This window comes from Nesoenas mayeri (genome assembly GCF_963082525.1).
Source record: "Nesoenas mayeri genome assembly, chromosome: 2".
NCBI classification, from domain to species: domain Eukaryota; kingdom Metazoa; phylum Chordata; class Aves; order Columbiformes; family Columbidae; genus Nesoenas; species Nesoenas mayeri.
Genome location: NC_137543.1, coordinates 91,250,393 through 91,268,671, shown reverse-complemented (window position 1 = coordinate 91,268,671; position 18,279 = coordinate 91,250,393). Strand labels below are relative to the sequence as shown.

The 18,279-nt window shown below is 41.1% G+C and overlaps 1 protein-coding gene across 1 annotated transcript in view; it reads left to right on the top strand.

Moving 5' to 3' along the window:
- F13A1 (coagulation factor XIII A chain) overlaps positions 1–16,847 on the top strand; it is a 60,933-nt gene extending 44,086 nt beyond the window's left edge. Inside the window, exons 9-15 of the mRNA XM_080339094.1 lie at positions 256–359; positions 1,134–1,222; positions 2,196–2,349; positions 2,919–3,206; positions 7,366–7,526; positions 10,547–10,683; positions 14,632–16,847. Of these exons, the coding sequence (XP_080195220.1) occupies positions 256–359; positions 1,134–1,222; positions 2,196–2,349; positions 2,919–3,206; positions 7,366–7,526; positions 10,547–10,683; positions 14,632–14,776 (1,078 nt within the window). The 3' untranslated portion in view covers positions 14,777–16,847. The remainder of the gene's footprint in view (positions 1–255; positions 360–1,133; positions 1,223–2,195; positions 2,350–2,918; positions 3,207–7,365; positions 7,527–10,546; positions 10,684–14,631) is intronic.
- Positions 16,848–18,279: the final 1,432 nt, after the last annotated feature.

Here is an 18,279-nt window from a genome sequence, read left to right as displayed (position 1 = left end):
ACAGTAGAAGAATCAAAAAGCTTCTTTCAACTTGCAGTCAAGAAACTACAAAGAAAGATTGTGGCCTTCAGGTTTTAACAGATAGATACCAAACTTCTAGACCTAAAAATCTGTTCTTTAAAAAGCCAATTTTTTCACCCCTAAATTGGCAAATGTTGTTATTGAAGTAATGGAAGGACATAAATACACAGGTTTGTTTTGGTCTGTATTCTTCTTTCCAATAATTTAACATTCCACTCTCATCTCTTGTCTAAGGAACTATCATTGCTGGAATGAAGCTTGGATGACCAGACCTGATCTTCCTGTTGGTTTTGGAGGATGGCAGGTTGTTGATGGGACACCCCAAGAAACCAGTGATGGTAATATTGTTTAAAGTCCTCCTTAACTCTCTTTCCAATACTTGGGTTCTTTGTGGTAATGAGCTGAGCCAGTGCCACCATATGGCTGATGACAACTTCTTGCACCAGATAATTATGCTCAGGTCTTTCTCCTAATCTGTTTTGAGCTCTACAACAAATCTGTCCTTATTATAACACTGCTCATGATGCATGTGCACAAAATCCTGTATGAGATGGGCCTTGCTTTGTACAGAAAAAATGTAGCCCTGTTCCCAAAAGATGGGTTCTAAAATTTTAGAGAACCTATACAGGAGCCTGATCAAAGTAATTCTTCTTCATTATATGTCAGCCAGTTTCTGCAGCCCTTACTAAGCTTCCTGAGCAGGTGGTAGGCAGGAGAGAAAAAGTGAAAAGTCACTGCTATTTCTTCCCTGTTCTTAAAAGATGTTCTTAGCAAATTTGCAGTAAGATCTTTCTCAGCCTGTGGTGTAACTGAGCCCTCCAAAAATTATCTGCTTTAAGCAAAACCAGCTTCAACTGCATTTCAACACCTTGAGACTTATAGTGGACTGTACCATTAAGGTACTGAACCATTAGGCTGTTTCAGACTTCAGTCTGTGTTGTTTCGTGGTCTGGCAACAGAAATTAACTTTTTCATTTCTTGGCCAGGAGTTCCCATAAACTCTCAAAATAGTTCAGCAAATCTCAATAATTCTTTTTCTTTGAGACAATATGATGTTTCAACATGTTTTTGAACTAATTTAATCTCTCACTTTATCTGTCTTCTCCCCACAGGTATGTACAGGTGTGGCCCAGCCTCAGTTCAAGCCATTAAACATGGTCATGTTTGTTTCCAATTTGATGCTCCTTTTGTCTATGCCGAGGTATGTACCTGACAACTTTTAGCGCTTTGAATGATATCATCAAGACTATAGTTGAGGCAGAAGATAGGACTTCGCTGTAATTTATGGACTGAGAAGTTACTCCACGTATACTCCACGTCAAAGAAAAATCTCATAATTATATTTTGATATGCCAGCTAGTAGGTGTGATATGGCTATAATGAATGACAGAGGTTTCTCTAATTTCTGCTCACCAATGAATAAGTAGAAAAATCTACTCTGACTCAGTTGAAACTTCAGGCTGTGGTCATTTATCCATCCCAGATTCCAGCTATGCTGGCAAATGAGTCACTCTCTCTAGCTACTCATCTTCACTCCTTGTTAGCTGTTACCTCCTTCTCAGGCTTGCCAGCAAAGCTGCTTATTTTAAGGTTCCCTTGCTTATTTCAGTCAAGATGGTTGCAGTGATTTCAAGAGGTCTTTGCTCACCATGTCCATTTTGACTGCAATGGGTCAAGGAGAGTTCACATGGGTAATTTGACTGACAGAACTGAGAGGGAAATATCTCCATGATGAGCAAGAAGTCCTGATCTCGAGTTTTAACCTCTGGCACCATCAGAGCTGGTGCGCCCAGAATGGCAGCAGCTGTAGAGCAAATCTATCTCTAATTGAATTGTATATAGCTTAGGACAGAAGAAAATAAAGATGTTTTATTTATGAAGCATTCCCCTCTCTATAGTCTATAGTCTTTTGGTGCAAGAAATGTGTAATCATGCTCCCCAAGTCCGAGCAGTATCTCTGTAGCCTATCCAAGTTTACATTGCCTGTTGTTCTGGAGCTTTGAATAGTAAAATTCCTCTAGGCATTATTGTAGCATGTGGCTAATTTTAAGCATGGGACTTCAATGCAAGTCAAACTTCAAATCAACGTGTCATTGTTTTGAGGGGAGACAGGCTTACTTCCCTTCCTTTCTTTGTTTCCATGTATGTCAATCCCTTTTCATTTAATGTTATAGGTGAATAGTGACATTGTTTACTCAAGAAGGGAGAAAAATGGAACCCAAGTGATAGAAAAAATTGACACAACCCACGTTGGGCAGTTGATTGTGACCAAAGAAGTTGGGGGTGATGGAATGATGGAGATTACTGAGGACTACAAGTTCCAAGAAGGTAACCTGTAATGGGATGGGACCTTACCAATATTGTTTTACCTTAGTCACATCTTGGATGGTGGATTTACAGACCTCTGGCACTGAGGCAGCTGCATAAAAGGCTGCCACAGTGTCCTCTGGAACTCTTTACTTGTAACTTCATCCCAGAAACACTGCAGATGCCTTGGTGAGAGTACAGACTTTGCTACTCAGAAATGCTCTGTACTGAATAAGCTGTAGTGAAAATAAAGAGTAGTCATGGAGTAACTGAAAGTATTCAAAACAATTCAAGTCTTTCTATGCAGCTGTTTAGTCATTTCTTACTCAGGCCAGATGTTTGCACAGAGTAAATCAGTGTAGCTCTATTAATATCAATTAAGCTAGGTCAATTTATCTGACGTCTTGAATACCAGCTCATTTGGAATTTGTGATGTTCTGCTAATATTAACTTTACCACAGGAAGGTTCACTGTCTTCATCTGTTAATTTCAGCTACCAGAAACTGTGGAAGGTGTACTCTTGTGATCAGTGGGTGGGCTAATGCAGTACCGCCATTTACCTTCTAAATTTGATTTTCATTCATGTCTAGGCTCAAAGGAGGAGAGACTGGCTCTTGAGACTGCTGTGATGTACGGCGTTAAAAGGCAAACTACCCAAGACATCGTGTATCAGCCGCAGACAGATGTTGACATGGACTTCCAAGTGCAAAAGGCAGTCATTGGCAGTGACTTCAAAGTCACTATAACTTTCAGGAACAAAAGTCACAACCATTACACTGCTACTGCATACCTTTCAGGCAACATAGTGTTTTACACAGGAGTCACAAAAAATGAATTCAAGAGACATTCTTTCAGTGCAAATCTGGCACCCTCTTCAAGTAAGACTTGCATAGTTGTTTTCAAACTTGCTAGCTTTTTTTTTTATCTCTGTGTCATTAATTGTCACCACCTCTAGTGGGTAAGGGTAGGATACTCTGTTGGATATCAGGTGTCTCTGCTCCTAACTCTGGCCCTGCTACCAGTCATTTAGAGCTGAAGATGTTTTCTTCAAGTTGTTGCACCCTGCATAATGCTCTCTCACCTCAAGCTGCTTGTCCGGGAACTGTTACTTTTTTTTTATTTAGTACAAAAGAAAGCAAAGGAGCGCAGGTATTAAGTTGCAAGGTATCATTTTTTGTACCTTTAGTCTCCTAGCAGTATCTCAAAAAGTGAAGGAAAAGTTCTGGTTCCCCAGGGTGTCATTTACAGGGACGAAAAGGTGAATATATTGACTTCCTTGAAATATGCTGACAAGCTCTGAGAGGTCCCAGCATATATCTGAATTTGGAGGACTAGGTGGTTCAGGATTTTATATTTACGGTGATCTAAAAAGTTGATCTGTGACTAGAATGTACCACTATAGAGCAGGGACATTTGTCAGCTGGGCAGGCACCTCAAAGGTGAGTCATTTTTACAGATGCAACATTTGCTTTTCTCAGTGGCCTCTGGACCGCTGTGGGGAGACCCTACCTCCCTCTTCTCATGGGAAATGCAGTTTTTGGCAGCCTAGCTAATGCGTCTGAGGGCAGGATGTTGCGATGCTCAAAGCAGGGAAGAGACATTTTCTCCTTTTCTATTTTGGATATCACCAATTTATTTTCTGTCAGCCATGGCAGCCCCATTTGGAAAACAGTCAGCAAGTGTTGAGGATGTGCTGTACTTTAAAGCACTATCCAACAGTCTGGTTGTAGATCCCTGCCTTCTCCAGCAAAATGTGACTGCCAATCACTTGTTCTTCTGACAGGCCTGTGCTCTTGGGTCAGTGCCTTCAGCTCAGCAAAAGTGATGAGAATGTGCTCCTATGGAGACTAAGTCAGAGGATCCTCCGCTTGAGTTTCCTACTGAGAAAGTCAGGAGCAATGATTTTGCCTTCTTGATGCTGTTACTAGTCAAAAGCAATCTCTGCTAAACACAGTGGGAGCAGCAGGACTTCAGGAGGCCAAAGGATGGGCCTCCTGGTCTTGATCTGGTCCTGGAACACAGCCACTCTGGCTGACCTCTGAGCTTTCTCATCTGTCTTTTCTATCTCATACCAACCCAAGAGATGCTGTGAGACCTCTCTTGTCAAAGAAGGTGGGTTTTGTCTCAGTGAGAAAGCTCCATGGAATCACGGTTCCCACCATGCTATGAAAAACAAATCATCCCCTTTGAGTATCATCTAAAATGGCATGTTTTGATTTGGAGATGATCAATCTCCATCAAGTAGGAGTTCACTTACATCTACAGGTGAAGGTTAATAAAAATTCTATCTCTGGTCTATAACAAAGCCCTGACATCTGCTTGCTGTTTCCTTCTAACTCCCTGACTCATTTGCAAGGGCTCTGGAAATGGGCTGACTCAGGGTTGCATTGGGTTGTTACAACACAGCCTATCAAAACACCATGTGGAGTATTACATTGGCTTGCAGTGGTTACTAAATATTTTATCTGAAATACTGCAAAACGCTTTGGAGACTTGGCTAGGTAAAAAAAAAAGATAATAATAATAATTTCAACTGCTCAGTCTAAATTCTGTGCCACTCCTTTGATGGGAGCAAATTCAGTCATCTTGTAGGAAATGTGAAAATTCCTGCTATGCTTTCTGGCTGTGTTTTGTGCTTCATTCAAGGACTTGCATCTGCTCTTGCATCAAAGGTCTGTGTGAGGTATTATTACCTAAAACACAGCTTTTGCAGTGTTTTGAGGCTCATCTATCTCCTCCGCACAAGAAATGAAACAAATAGATTATGTTTAAGCATCACTGATCCTCATAATTCATTTTTTTCCAAGTTAAGTAGATGGTTTGTAAAAAGCTTCTTGAAACTGTGCTGGAAACTCTGAATTGACTGACGGTGAGTGAACACAGACTAGAGAGAGGCACCTGAGAGAAGAGAACATGGATTTTTTTTGAATGTGCACCAAAGGTATGTCCCCATCATTGCTTCTGGCCAAGGAGACATTTTTTAAGAAATTAATACCTTTCAAGGTGGAAGTTAGCTTGTATCTGAGCTACCGCTATCATTCTGTGGAGCACTTTGTCCTGTAATAGGAGGAAAAACCTTCACAAGTTAGGCCATCTCTGAAGGTGATATGTCAAACCTGAGCATTTAATTCTTTTGCCTTTGCCTTGGAAAGGAATACATGTGCAATCAGAAATGGTGTCTGAGCAGATGGGCAGTGTGAATGGATCATTTGCAACTGCATGAGAATACTCTGTCAGAAGTGTGGTGGGTGGATACCTTTTGGGGCACTTAGGCAGGATTTATAGGCTTTGTTCATGGCAATAAGGGTATATACATGTATATATATATATGTAGAGAGAAAGAGAGAGGGGTAACAAAAAATCACAATATAATAATGATGTGTTAAAGGCATTCTTCCAGCCTGTGTTGCTGAAAGAAAGAAGGAAACTAAGTTTTCAAACAGGAAGCAAATGCGTGATTTTCAGAATAATGATTAAAGAATTTGTGTGGGTTGAAAACATCTTTGAGGATTTGAACAGCTTAAACCTTCCAGTGCCTTCAAAGGTGCTCTCGCATCTACTTGGTTATATTTAGTTTTCTCTACCTTTTTGAAAGCCTATAAGACAGCTTGGAGTTGTGTCTCCCTTGGCTTTCCCAGATGCAATAAGTGGTACTGGCAACTTAACTGCATAGCCAATGCTAAGGAAATGGAAGCCTATTATTCTTTTTCATTTTTTTTTAAGCTGTAGTGATTAAATTTAAACAGAATAGTTCATCTTTCCTTGCACTAAAAAGGAAATTTCTCTTAGATAGCAACATTTTTATTTATTTTTTTTTAAATTTATCTATTTATTTACTTTGCTCAGATGAGAAATACCTTACCTGATTTATAATTTACAGTTTGGGGCATTATGGGAAATTCTTTTACAGAAGATATAGAGTGAGAAAGAGGGAGGGAGCGGGAGAACATCAAGTAAATTTAAGACTGGCCTGGTAAATCCGGGTCAGGTGGTCACCAAGGGAATAGCTTTGAAACTAAATAAAGGAACTCTTTTTGATGTGAGTAGATGAAAAGAGTGAAAAGGGGTGAATGTCATTTACCCAGCTGAGTTCAGTTATCTCACTGTGTACAGTGTATGTCACAAATACAATAGAAATAATGGATAACAGTAATAATTGTAGGTAACAGATGGGAGATCTTGATATGTTTACTAGTCTTATAATGAATGTTTACAGAGGCAAGAATTGCAGATCTATATATTTTGCTTGGTCACTTAGTTAGCAGGTCTGCTTCTCTGCATCACATTCTGATGCCATTGTTGGCCTGGGAATTGCCGCTCAATATGGTTAAAACTAATGATTCCCTGCATCTCAACCATCTAGCCTAAGGGGACTTGTTCCTTCCAATAATTATCATCAGGGAGCACGTGAAAACTCTCTGGAGGGCATGCCTGCGACAGGAGGATCTTCTTGATAAATTTTGCAGGCAAGATTAGTGTAGAACAAAGGCAGATATCCAGACGTGTCCCTGAGAGCAGGTGGTCTCCCAGGTAGTGTGCATGGGCTTAAAACCCCCAGTGGCTGCTCTGGTGGCATCCCTGGTGCCATTCCTCTGCTGAGAAGAGAGTCAGAGAAAGCACAGGAATAGAGTGAAAGAGCAAACATTTACAAAGGCGACACTCAAAAGCTGGTTTGGACCTTCATGCCTGGTAGATATTTACTGTCAGTCTTCCTTCTCATTTATTTTGTGGTAGCACCTGGAAACCTTCAACAGTGAAATGGGCCCATGTGAGATGGGCACTGAGCAGAGGCTGTGCACAAACCCAGCTCTTGTCCCAGGGAGCTCACAGCCTAAATGGAAAGAGGGTAAGATAAGAGGGGAAACGTCGAGTTAAAGAGATGAAGATAGTTTGGGTGAAAAAAATCAAAGCCATCCTTTGGTTGTGGGCCACCTGTTTTCCAAGGCACTCGTATAACTACCACTGGCCATGACGGGAGGAGCAATCAGCCATTAGATTGCTTCAGATGCCTTTTTTCTTTCCTGTTTCTCTCCTCAGCGAACGCTTTTGATGTTATGATCAAATCAAGTGAGTACCTGAGCGACCTGCTGGACCAAGCCTCCTTTCATTTCTTTGTGACGGCACGGATCAATGAAACGGGGAAGATTCTGGCTATGCAGAAGGCAACAGTCCTGGAAATTCCCAGCCTGCGGATCAAGGTAGCTCAAGCCTGTGGTGGAGGGGAGTGACCATCATGATGTGCAGGCTGTTCTGTACAAGGCTGTCACATTGACTTCTAGGATGGAGGGGTGCACATGTGCGTGTGTGCACCTTAGACCTTCAGTCTAACATGACCCTTATAAAGCACTGGCTCACTTGAGTGTATGGGGGTGTATAGGTGTGTTATAGAATGTATTGAGTATCCCTACATTGAAGTCTGAGTCTGACTGCATCTCCAGTAGTAGAGAGCTGAAGTGATCTCAGTGGAGGAAGGAGGGGAAAAGATCTGAGAAAGCTGGAGAAACTTGAAGGGTAAGAGTAATGGCTCACTCAAGTCACTCAAGTCTTTAACTACTTCAGAAGTCCATTATACTTAAAGCAAGACAGCACAGAGGCCTCTTACTGAAGAATGAAGGGCACTGCTATTGAATTTTCTTGGAAAACTCCTGCAGGTGTTGTGGAAAGTTTCTCCAAACTTGTATTGGGCAGCACCAATTTGAGACAACTTGAAGGATTTCAGTGCTTTGCTGCCACTCTGTCAATGTTCTGTCAGCGGAGTTCCTTGCAAGTTCAGGCATCTCTGCAGATGGTGGCATGGTACCTATGAAAATGCAGAAGTGTAATGTTTGTGATAGGACAAGGACCCTACGCCATACGGCAAAGGCAGGGCTGAGATTGAGAGTTCTCAATTCATAACTGGGCATCCAAATAAATTGCCTCATTTTCAAAAGCGCTGAGCTTTCATCTGCTTTGAATGATGTCATTTGGATCTGCTTTTTTCCTAATACTAAAAAAAAAAAAAAAAAAAAAATCAGAACATCTGTTCAGGAAGCTTTATGTACACAGGAACGTAGCTTTCTAAAATTCAGGACCTTGAAAGAAATCCGAGTTTATAGGCCTTTCTCCCCCCTGTATATTTATTTGCACGAATGTTCAGGATTCCATATAATATTTTATGTAGTACCTGCAGCCTTCTGCAGAAAATGCTTTCTAAAAAACATAGATCAAAACTACAGTGAAATCTGCAAAGAAATGTACTCAATTTAATGGTTTGCAGAAATGTCATGATGATCTAATCAGATTATTGGTGTTTTCAAACAAAATATTTCTGATTTACTGAGCATTCTAGAGGAGGCAAACAAGACACACAAACTCTACTACAAATACCTGTCTTCAGTAACCAAATTTTAAAAGCAGAGAGTTCTTTCCATTCAATACTTAAAGCAGAATGTCTTATACAACATCCGCAGTTCCAGGTTCAAAATACTTTGTCCTCCCTGCTGTTATGAAGGAAGAATATTTATTATATAGGATAAGTTCTTGTTCAATAACCATGTTTTCTGGTAAAACTGAGTTTGTCTTTTCTGTGCTTCTTTGTGATGTGTAAAAATATGCTGAAATTTTAATAGCTGGGGTTTTTTTTAAGTGTATGTATATATACCTATGTATTTATATAGGAAACTTTGTTTTATTTCTTTTTAAGAAATTTGAGGAAGTTTATCTCCCTAGTTTTTTTGTCAGATTTCTTCACTGACTGTGACCGGCAGACTAGAGTTCTTAATGTAAGAGAAAATAATGAAAAAACTTATTTCTCCTCATGTCTTTGGGTACACCTTTGATCTTACTCTGTTGGTCTAAGGAGACTGTCAGAGCTAACAGTTGACAAAATTACACCATATTCTAATTTAGCTTGAGACTAGGTTACAAAAATAGGCTCAGCAAATATAATGCATATCATGGTCTCAGTTGCATGTGTAGAAGTTCAGGATAATTTCGAATCCTCCCATGTAACAGTGATCTTAAATGGACAATTGGAATAAGGAGGACATAAGACCTCTAAGTGGGCTAGGAATTCTGAAAATACCACTGGTGTCTTTTTGTAAATTCAAGTGTCCAAAAGCTGTTGAGAACTTGGCTGTGGGCATCTCGTCCTTTACTCCAGACAATATATCTGTATTTGGTGCAGAGTGGTCCCTGAGATCAGAGGCTTTCCTGCCTTTTGCAACTGTCTTACTCTCTAAAAATTTTCAGTAGGGCTGCATACCACAGAAGAGCACCTTAAATTTATTGACAAGGTACTTGTTTTTCTTACTTACCTTCCTCAAGGCCCTTTAAAGTAGTCCATGGAGCAGCTGGGATCTGCAACTCGTAAGCTGAAAACCCTTGCCTGAGCCTTTTATATTCTGTGAGAACTATTGTGTAGCTAGGAGGAAAAAATAAAAATAAAAAAATAAAAAGGAAAAAGTACCCAAGCATGTAGAATTTGTTTAAAAACACATTCACTTGGTGTTTTCCAGTGGCTGTACTGCCAGCACTGATGTGAAGGAACAGACAGATCCTTTCACCTGTGTACTGTAATACACATGGAAATCAATGCAATCCCTGTTCATTAATCTTGCAGTTTAACATTTTTCAGTGCAAAATGTATTGCTTTTTTGCTATGTAAGGTTTTTGGAGGACAACTGGCTCTCAGATCTTTGCATGTGCAAGGTTAGAAAACCTTCAGAGCACAAGAGGTGGTTGCAAGGCAGGGCGAAGATGGACACAACCCTTTTGAGGTGTGCAAGCAGTGCAACCTGGTGTTTCTGATTTAGGGTAATAAGACCTGCCTTTCTCTTCTAGAGCTTATGTCTGGAGCAGGCCATCCACTTCAGTGCTGGTAGGGAGCCTGGAAGCGGGGGGCAAAGTCTGGGAGAGAGGCCCCCTCAGCTAGACACTCAGCTCCAGGACTGTGCATGCAGATTTCCACTATTCCTATGGAAATTAGGGCCTGCCTCTTGACCTGCCATGGGGCTTGAGGGAAAATTGCAATGGATAGAAAACTTTGCAATGGTACTCATGGGCCCATCCAACAATACTTTTCTGGCTAAGTTTTCTCTGCCTCATGCTATTTTGCTGCATGCTCCATTCCACCTCCTCTCCTTCCTTGCAAGTACTGTGTGTTTAACTCCACAGATTTCACCATGGGGCATTTTATTATTATCAGCTTGTGAAGCATTGTCTTTTCCTTGTCTTGCAGACCCAAGGTGAGATGGTAGCTGGCAAAGAAATGTCTGTGACTGTGGAATTCACCAATCCCCTGAAACAAACCCTGGAGAATGTCACACTCCGCCTTGAGGGACCCGGCGTGCTGAGAACGATGAAAAAGGAGTTCAGGTAGGGAAGAAGAAAACACAGCAGCACAACTAGCTGGGAGTTTGTCCCCTGCTTGCTCACAGGAGAAAGCTCACAGGACACAGTTAACTAATGCTGTGGTGAGTGATTCAGTTCAGACACTCTCTCCTTACTTTAAAATTCAATGCACAAGGGACCTATAGGTCTCAATAGTCAGGAGTCAGGCTGTTCAGAGAGTCTGTGCAGAGAGACTATGACAGTGTTTAATCTGTTCAGTACCAGTGCTGGAGGAAGGGGTAGTGGTTGTGGGTAGTTGCTAATGCAGCCCGAGTTTACTTTTTCACTGTATTACATTATTTTTAGCTCTTGACAATAGCACCTGTGAGCCGCTATCACAGAAAGACAGATTTATCCTACACGTGAAGTGCTTACTGACACTCGCTCAGTACGTGCAAATCAAGTCCTGTGCTGTTTTTAAAAAAGGGCTTTTCTCCACTCGTGTTAATCACAATTATACAAGACATCCAGATACCTCAGATGATCTTTGCAAGCTTATGCCAAGATACAAAACACATGTCAGATGCAGCAGAGCCTGCTGGGATGGCTGCAGCAGGTCTATGAGCGCACAGGTCGTCCCAGCAGCACCGCTGCAGAGGGCTGCCCTGGTACAGAGGGGTGGTTCCAACACAGGGTGCACCCAAGCCTCAGGAAAGGAAAGTCCATCAGCCATCTTCATTGTGCTCAGAGTTGCATCTCACGCTGAGTGATACCCACACACTAAGCAAGTTGTTTCCTAAACCCTCTTTCTATTTGAGTTCAGTGTTATAAGCTCAGTATTAGCCAGTTCCATGATATATAACTGAGATCCGTGGAAAATTTTGCAGCCATTACTTAGTCTTGGGCAGCCAAAGCAATGTTATCTATCATTACCTGCACTGATGGTCCCCAGGTGTGTGCAAAAGGAGTTTGAAAAATAGCCTGTGCTTCAGCAGCTGCGTAAATTGTCAGCATTATCTGCAGCCAATAAGGGAGGTCTGAGCCTGACTGCACCTGGGCCAGGGATAAAAAGATCAAAACCAGTCTCTGAAGTGGAGCTGGATAGAAAAATGACTGTGAAAGGGCATCATACTGTGCTTGCTTTGTGCACGTGGTTTGTCACAGATGCTGCTGAACACGACTCAGCACGGTCCACATGAGTTACACAAGTTGCAGCAATAGCCCTCGTTGCTGCCCAGCTGTGCCAGCCTCCCCTGTTGTTCTGCATCCTTCTCAATCCAAAAGCTGCTGTGGGCCAGCTCCAGCCTTCAAGGATGCAGAAGTTGCCAGGTGCGTCAAAGGCACAGGAGTTAGGGAGAAAAATGGTTCATAGAACAGATGTAATTTTCCTTCAAGTCACCATGTTTTCCCCTTTTCAGTAGTGCCCTTGCCATAATTTCAAATGGAAACGGATCTGCTTAGTCATTTTAAGATTGAACTTCTATGAGATGAATGAAGGCTGCAGGTTATACACACAGAGGACAGAGCAGGGGGGCAGTTGTAGTTTATTTAAATAATAATCACATTTGCCTCCTTGCATTCAAAGTGATAAATGGCTGTGGTGTGGTGATGGCTCAGCATATTACGCAGAACCATTCATCACTGAATTCTCTCCTGGAAAATCAGATTAGGGTGGCTTTACTCCATTTGTAAAGAGAATTAAACTCATTCTAGGCTTTCCCCACTCTTCCACTGCTTCCCTGTCCATCAGGGACTGTCATATATGGGATGTGTATTTGCAATTCTTTGTGGGGATGAGACTTTTGACCTCCCTGCATTTTTAGGGTAGCTTTTCTGTGTCACTTGGGTGACTCCACAAAAGAGCTGTGTGTGATCCAGCTGATGCAACATTATTCCGGGAATGAAGTGGCTTGAAGTCTTCAGTCTTGATCATTTATAAAGACTATATATATGGTGATATTTAGCTATTAGCCTCAGACAGGAGGGGCATGACTTATGGAAAAGCCTTTGGCAGCAGCAGTTCCTACATGGGGCATAGACTTTGTATGACAAATGAGAATTAACCTGGCAGTGATGGATAGTGTTAAAAGGATTTTAACCAAATATGTATTCACACTAGCATGTAAGTCATTTTGAGTATTTCTAGATGTCAAAGTTCAGCTAGTATTAGCATTTGTAGAGAGAAGCAAATTGGTTTTGAAGTAGGGCAGTACAGAAACAGGAAAAACTGTGCTGTGATTTCCAGCACATCCTTTGTCTCCCTGCACACACACATATAGAAATAAGTACATATATACATGCAGAGATGATAGCCCTGTAAATTAGCAATGGTAGTGCTACCCTCTCTAAGTGCGACACTGTGAAGATGTGGTCTGGAAACCTTCATCCTTAGAGAATCTGGCCCCCAAGTACTCAAGAAAGTAGACCAAACTTTACTGCTCAGCAAATTGGTATAATAGCCTCTTCACTTTCCATACAGAGAATCCCTTGCAGAACATTCCCGTAAACTCTAAATTTAAAAAGGTATTTAACCTTGTGTAGCAATTGAAGTCATTGCTTTCTCATACTACTGTTTGAGTGGGCATTTCGTGGAGCAGGCAGGTCAGCTGAGGGGAACAGCAAGTCTCTCATTAAGAACAAAGATAAAAAGAGGTAAAACACTTGCTGGAAGTGGTCTGCACATGCTCACACTGAAAATATGATCTTCCTCTACTTTTCCTTTTCTAAAACTGGGTACGTGCCCCAGGGTCCCTATGACTGTGTATGCAAAATGCAGTGCTAGCCTAAGCTAACTTTAAGAAGCTAAAATATCTAATTTCAGCAGGGGCAGACTTGCACTGAAACAAATATTCAGGTGAGAGGATCCCAGGTTACCTCATTTAGAGCTAATTAAGGTTTCTTGTAGCAACTTGTGCTAAGCCTGGCCAGCCACTTCTGTTCTGACCTTGTCATAGGACATGGCATCTGAGAACCAAATCTTACCAGATGATAATTTGAAACAGTGACTAAAGTTTAGGCTTACTTTACTCTCAGTTTATTTAGTTATTTGCAGAATACCATAGCCATGTGAGATGAGAACACTGGCTAAATTCATAATCGACTTACTTAATGCTGAGGAAAAGAACATTCAGTTTTATAAATAGAGTTCCACTATGCTACCTTCTCCTTTGGTTCCTTTGGAGAAGCTGTATCCTGACATCCCCCAAACATAATCAATCAGTATCAGCCTTCAAAATCTGCACACAGAACATAGTGAAAGCACTAAGAAAACACAGAAACCCAATACTTGAGGCTCTCTGTGAATCTTGATTTTAGCAGAAATTGAAAAATCAAGAGCAGCACAGAATATGTTTGCTTTATAGTATGAGTTATCAAGAGTCATACATGACGTAAAAGAGTAACTGCTAACAGTAGGAGTCCCAAGAACACTTTGACTTATTTGTATGGACATGAAGAAGTCATTTGAAGTGACCAATGAGGAGATCTACTGATGTTGTAACTGTGACAGGGTGGTTCAGGATAGGAGCTGGTGGAGGGCCTCAGCACCTCATCAGCACTGCATCAGGTTTGCATGGGAATTCACCAGACATTTCACAACAAGCACTTACTTAACCATTTAAGCAATCATCAACAGGCTACAGGCTATGATAAACACGTAAAATGGAATTATAAAGTAGAACAAATATGTGCTAGCTATATAGAAGGTCATTCAGAAAGTGATTGTGGGAGGAAGTGACAGGAGACAGAAGAAAATGGATTCATTTCAGAAATTAAAATTAGCCTGGAGGAAAGGCTAGAAAAGGCTTTGACAGAGTCAGTTCTATGAGGTACAGAATATGGAGGGAATAATTTATAGGATACTTATGAGAATGAGTGAAACATAAAAAATTTGAGGTGTGTTATACTGCCCACCTTCAGTTTCTCCAGTTGTGGGTCAGGTTGAGAGCATCGGCTGACTGATCCTGATATTGTTACTTTTCTTCTTCCTTACAGGCAAATCCCAATGAATTCTACCTTGATCTGGGAAGTAAAATGCATCCCAAAAGTACCAGGGTTACGAAAGCTGATTGCAAGCCTAAATTGTGATGCTTTGAGGCACGTGTATGGTGACCTGAATGTCCAGATTCAGAAACCATGAACAAAGGTCCTGCCTTCATTTCTCATTTAGCTATATTGCAAAATATCACATTAGGGAGGGGAAAAAAAAAATTATGGAAAGCTACTCATCATTAATTTGGTCATCCTTGTACTGAACAAAATTTGATAAAGAAAGGTAATTGGTAAGATTAGGGAGAACTTGAAAAGGCAACTGGATAGCGAATGATTTAAAATTAGATACATGTAGTTAAAGGCAATTCTAGGCCATATTATTCCTATAGTTCACTTGTATTTATGGTCTTTTGCATTAGTGCTGCAAGGGAATCTGAAAAGCTCCATTCACCATAGTCTGAACTTTAGTTTTAATTAAGGTCTGATATTTCACTGAAAAGGAAAAAGAAAAAAAAAAAAAGCCCAGTGTCATAAATTCTTAGACTGAATTACACAACCCTGTGTTAGATCATTCAGGCTGCAGTAAAAACAGGTATTTCTAGCTAAATGGACTACTTCATCTCACAGTGTTATAATTTTACAGTTCATGGAGAGCTCACTTTGCTGTAAGCATCTCTCAGGATGTGTTATCTCCAGAATATTCCCTGTTCTTTTTTTCCTCTTGCTGCTTCCCTATGCCTTTTTTTTTTTCTAACCCTTTCACATGTGCAGGCACCTACACATACTCACTCCTGTATTTCATGTGCTCATCCACAGTGTTGATGCACTGTTTTTCTCCTTTGCTCGATGAAAATCCAGAGTTTTACATGCCCTTGCTCAGAGTTCATCACACCAAACTTGCATTTCCTGGTCACATCTCATGAATTTGGTGTGGTCCAGCTTCATCCTTTTCTTCCTTCTCTTCTGAACCTGCCCTGTAGCCTCGTTTCCCACAGGTGTGTATGTTGGAGGGTTCACTGCCTCAAAGCAGCCCAGGCTTTCCCAGCTGATCAATGGGGTGAAGGAGAGAGAAGCAGAAGGGGCAACTTGAGGGTCTTCTCCTGCCAGTCCCACAAGCCTAGCGAATATCCTGCACTGGAGCTGCCACCTGGGGATGAATTTAGATTAAATCATGCCTGAAAGTTCCCAGGAAACACAGCTACTGCACAATTAAGTTATTTTACAGGAGCAACCCCAGGAATACCCAGGGACAACAGCTCAGCTGGAAAAGGAATAAAGATGTAACCTGAGAGTCAGAAACTCAACAAGCTGGGCCTGCATCCTGCCTTTCTCACAGCAAATTCCTCTGTGAGGTGCAACTGGGCCTCCCAAGGCATTGCTCCTCTGAGGACCTTCTGGCTCAGAGGTCACCCTGAATCTGTAGTTCCCATTAGTCTTCTGTGCAGAATACCGCTCCATCCTAAGCCATGTACCCCATCGTGCTAGAGCAGCAGAGCGTATGTGTGTGTATGGATTTCTCACGTCCCCTGAAATCCTTCTCAGGATCTTTTCCCATAAGGCAAGGATGCACATGCCACAAGCTGTGGCAATTCCTCTCCGCTGGCTATAGTGTGTAAGCACATGTCCCGTACTAACAGCCCAGGTGAGCTAACTGAGTTTCCAAAGAAGTTAAAAGGAGCCTCATGCTCATTAAACACTGGGGCTTTATTATGCTGTGTATGGTTGTATCATTTTGTGGTTTTATTGGTGAGAAAACAAGGGAGGTGACTTACTTTCTGCTCCTCTTCTTGCCACACGTTGGTTCTTGCAAAACCTGTGACCAGCTGTTAAAAATAAGAAAGTCCTGGGAGGAGAGAAATACAGGCTACTGTTTTGCTAAAGTATATGGAACAAAGCAAAGATTCATACCACCTCATATGCTCAATGAATAGCCCTGGATCCAGGAACAGCAGACTTTTGGGGGCTTTCACTTCAGGCATGGGCACACACTGATTTTGTACAGCTTATGTGACCACATTAGAAACTCCGCAAGTCAAAGTCTCCCGTATAAGTCCTCTGGGGTACAAGGAGCTGAGCAATGTGTTGCAAATGCAAGGTGAGAATCTCTGTTAAGTAATTAAGCACTCCCACCAGAGCCTGCATCTTCTAATAAAATTATCTGGTTTTTGCTCCTGCATATAAACCTGCTTTCTGTTCCAGACTTCTTATAACTATAGTGTAATAAGAATTTAAAATAAAGCACGTCTAATTTCACTTGTGTCTTTTGTTCTGTGTTTCAATTTACTTCCTTATAGTAGTGCTATTGACACCACTCCCTGCATCTTAATTGTAAAAGTTAAAAGATTTGCTTCAGAGCCATGCTTATAAAGCTGTCTTTTTTGGGGGGCTAAGGAGAAAACCCTATCTTTATCTAAATGAACTAAAAAACAAACAAAAAATTTGCCTTTGTTTTTCTTTCTGTTTTAACAACTGACTACCCAATGCATTGGAAAAGGTGACAATTTCCAGAGCACATCACAGTGCCAGTAAAGAGAATCCCCAGATTCCCCTGGAAATGGTTTTAACATGTCAGAGCCCATTAAGTGACTAGTATGCTCCTAATGAAACCTTACCTACCTCCCTTTTCTGAAGTGTGCTTCTCAGCAAAATATTTCAAGGCATTTTACTAACAGTCATTAAGCTGAATGCTGTTCATGAGGAGACAGGAAGTATTTTGAGAGTTGCCAGAGGGGTATAATGAAGCAAAGAGAAGTTCAATGATGACTGTGAGTGTGGCCTGGGAATAGAGGCCAAGGATGTCAACAGCCCTTGGCATTAGCAGCCAGGGTGCTCTGTACAGAGCTGGTCATAAAACAACCAAACAAACAAACAAAAAATGAACCAACCCACAAACCAACAACAACAAAAACAAACCAAAACCAAACCAAAACAAACACACAAAAAACCCATACCAAACGAGGACAAAACGAGGGTGGCTTCTAGGATTTCATTCACTCATCAACCAGTGGATGGGCTGTCACATGAATCATGGGTAAAATCTGATTGAAAATACAGTGAGTACTGTGATAGCACTATATGTATTAATAGGAAATAATTAATCAATAGTAAGGTCAGATTGGCAACCCCAGATCTGGTTGGTCTTTGAATCTGAGAAGAGTTGGAGATCAACTTCTTCAGCTGAGGGTCTCTTTTAATTGCCATAAACTTGTGTCCTCAACACACTCATCACATTTTAGAGACAGACTGGGGAGAAAAGAGTCCAAAACTAAACCCCTGCCTCTGCATATCCCGTGTTCCACCAGTTCAGAGAAGCCAAGTGCAAACAAAAGTCTGCACACTCCTGAAAGCACACCTCATTTTTTGCCAACTTGTTACATCCAAGCTATAGAGCAGGTTGCTTCAATTCTGATCCATTTGTCAGGTTTAAAATTTTGTTATGGGCAAAAGGAAACATATCTTACATGCAAACCTAGGAAGAATATCTTGTTAGTCTTATTAAAAATAGCATAATCAAAGAATTATTGTTAACTGAGATAATTATGTGATGAAATTATATTATTATATTTTTCTAACAATGATACTAACTGTTATAGTCCAAACTATATCAGGTAAAACTGACATGCATAAACCTTTTAGTATACTTCCCTTTCT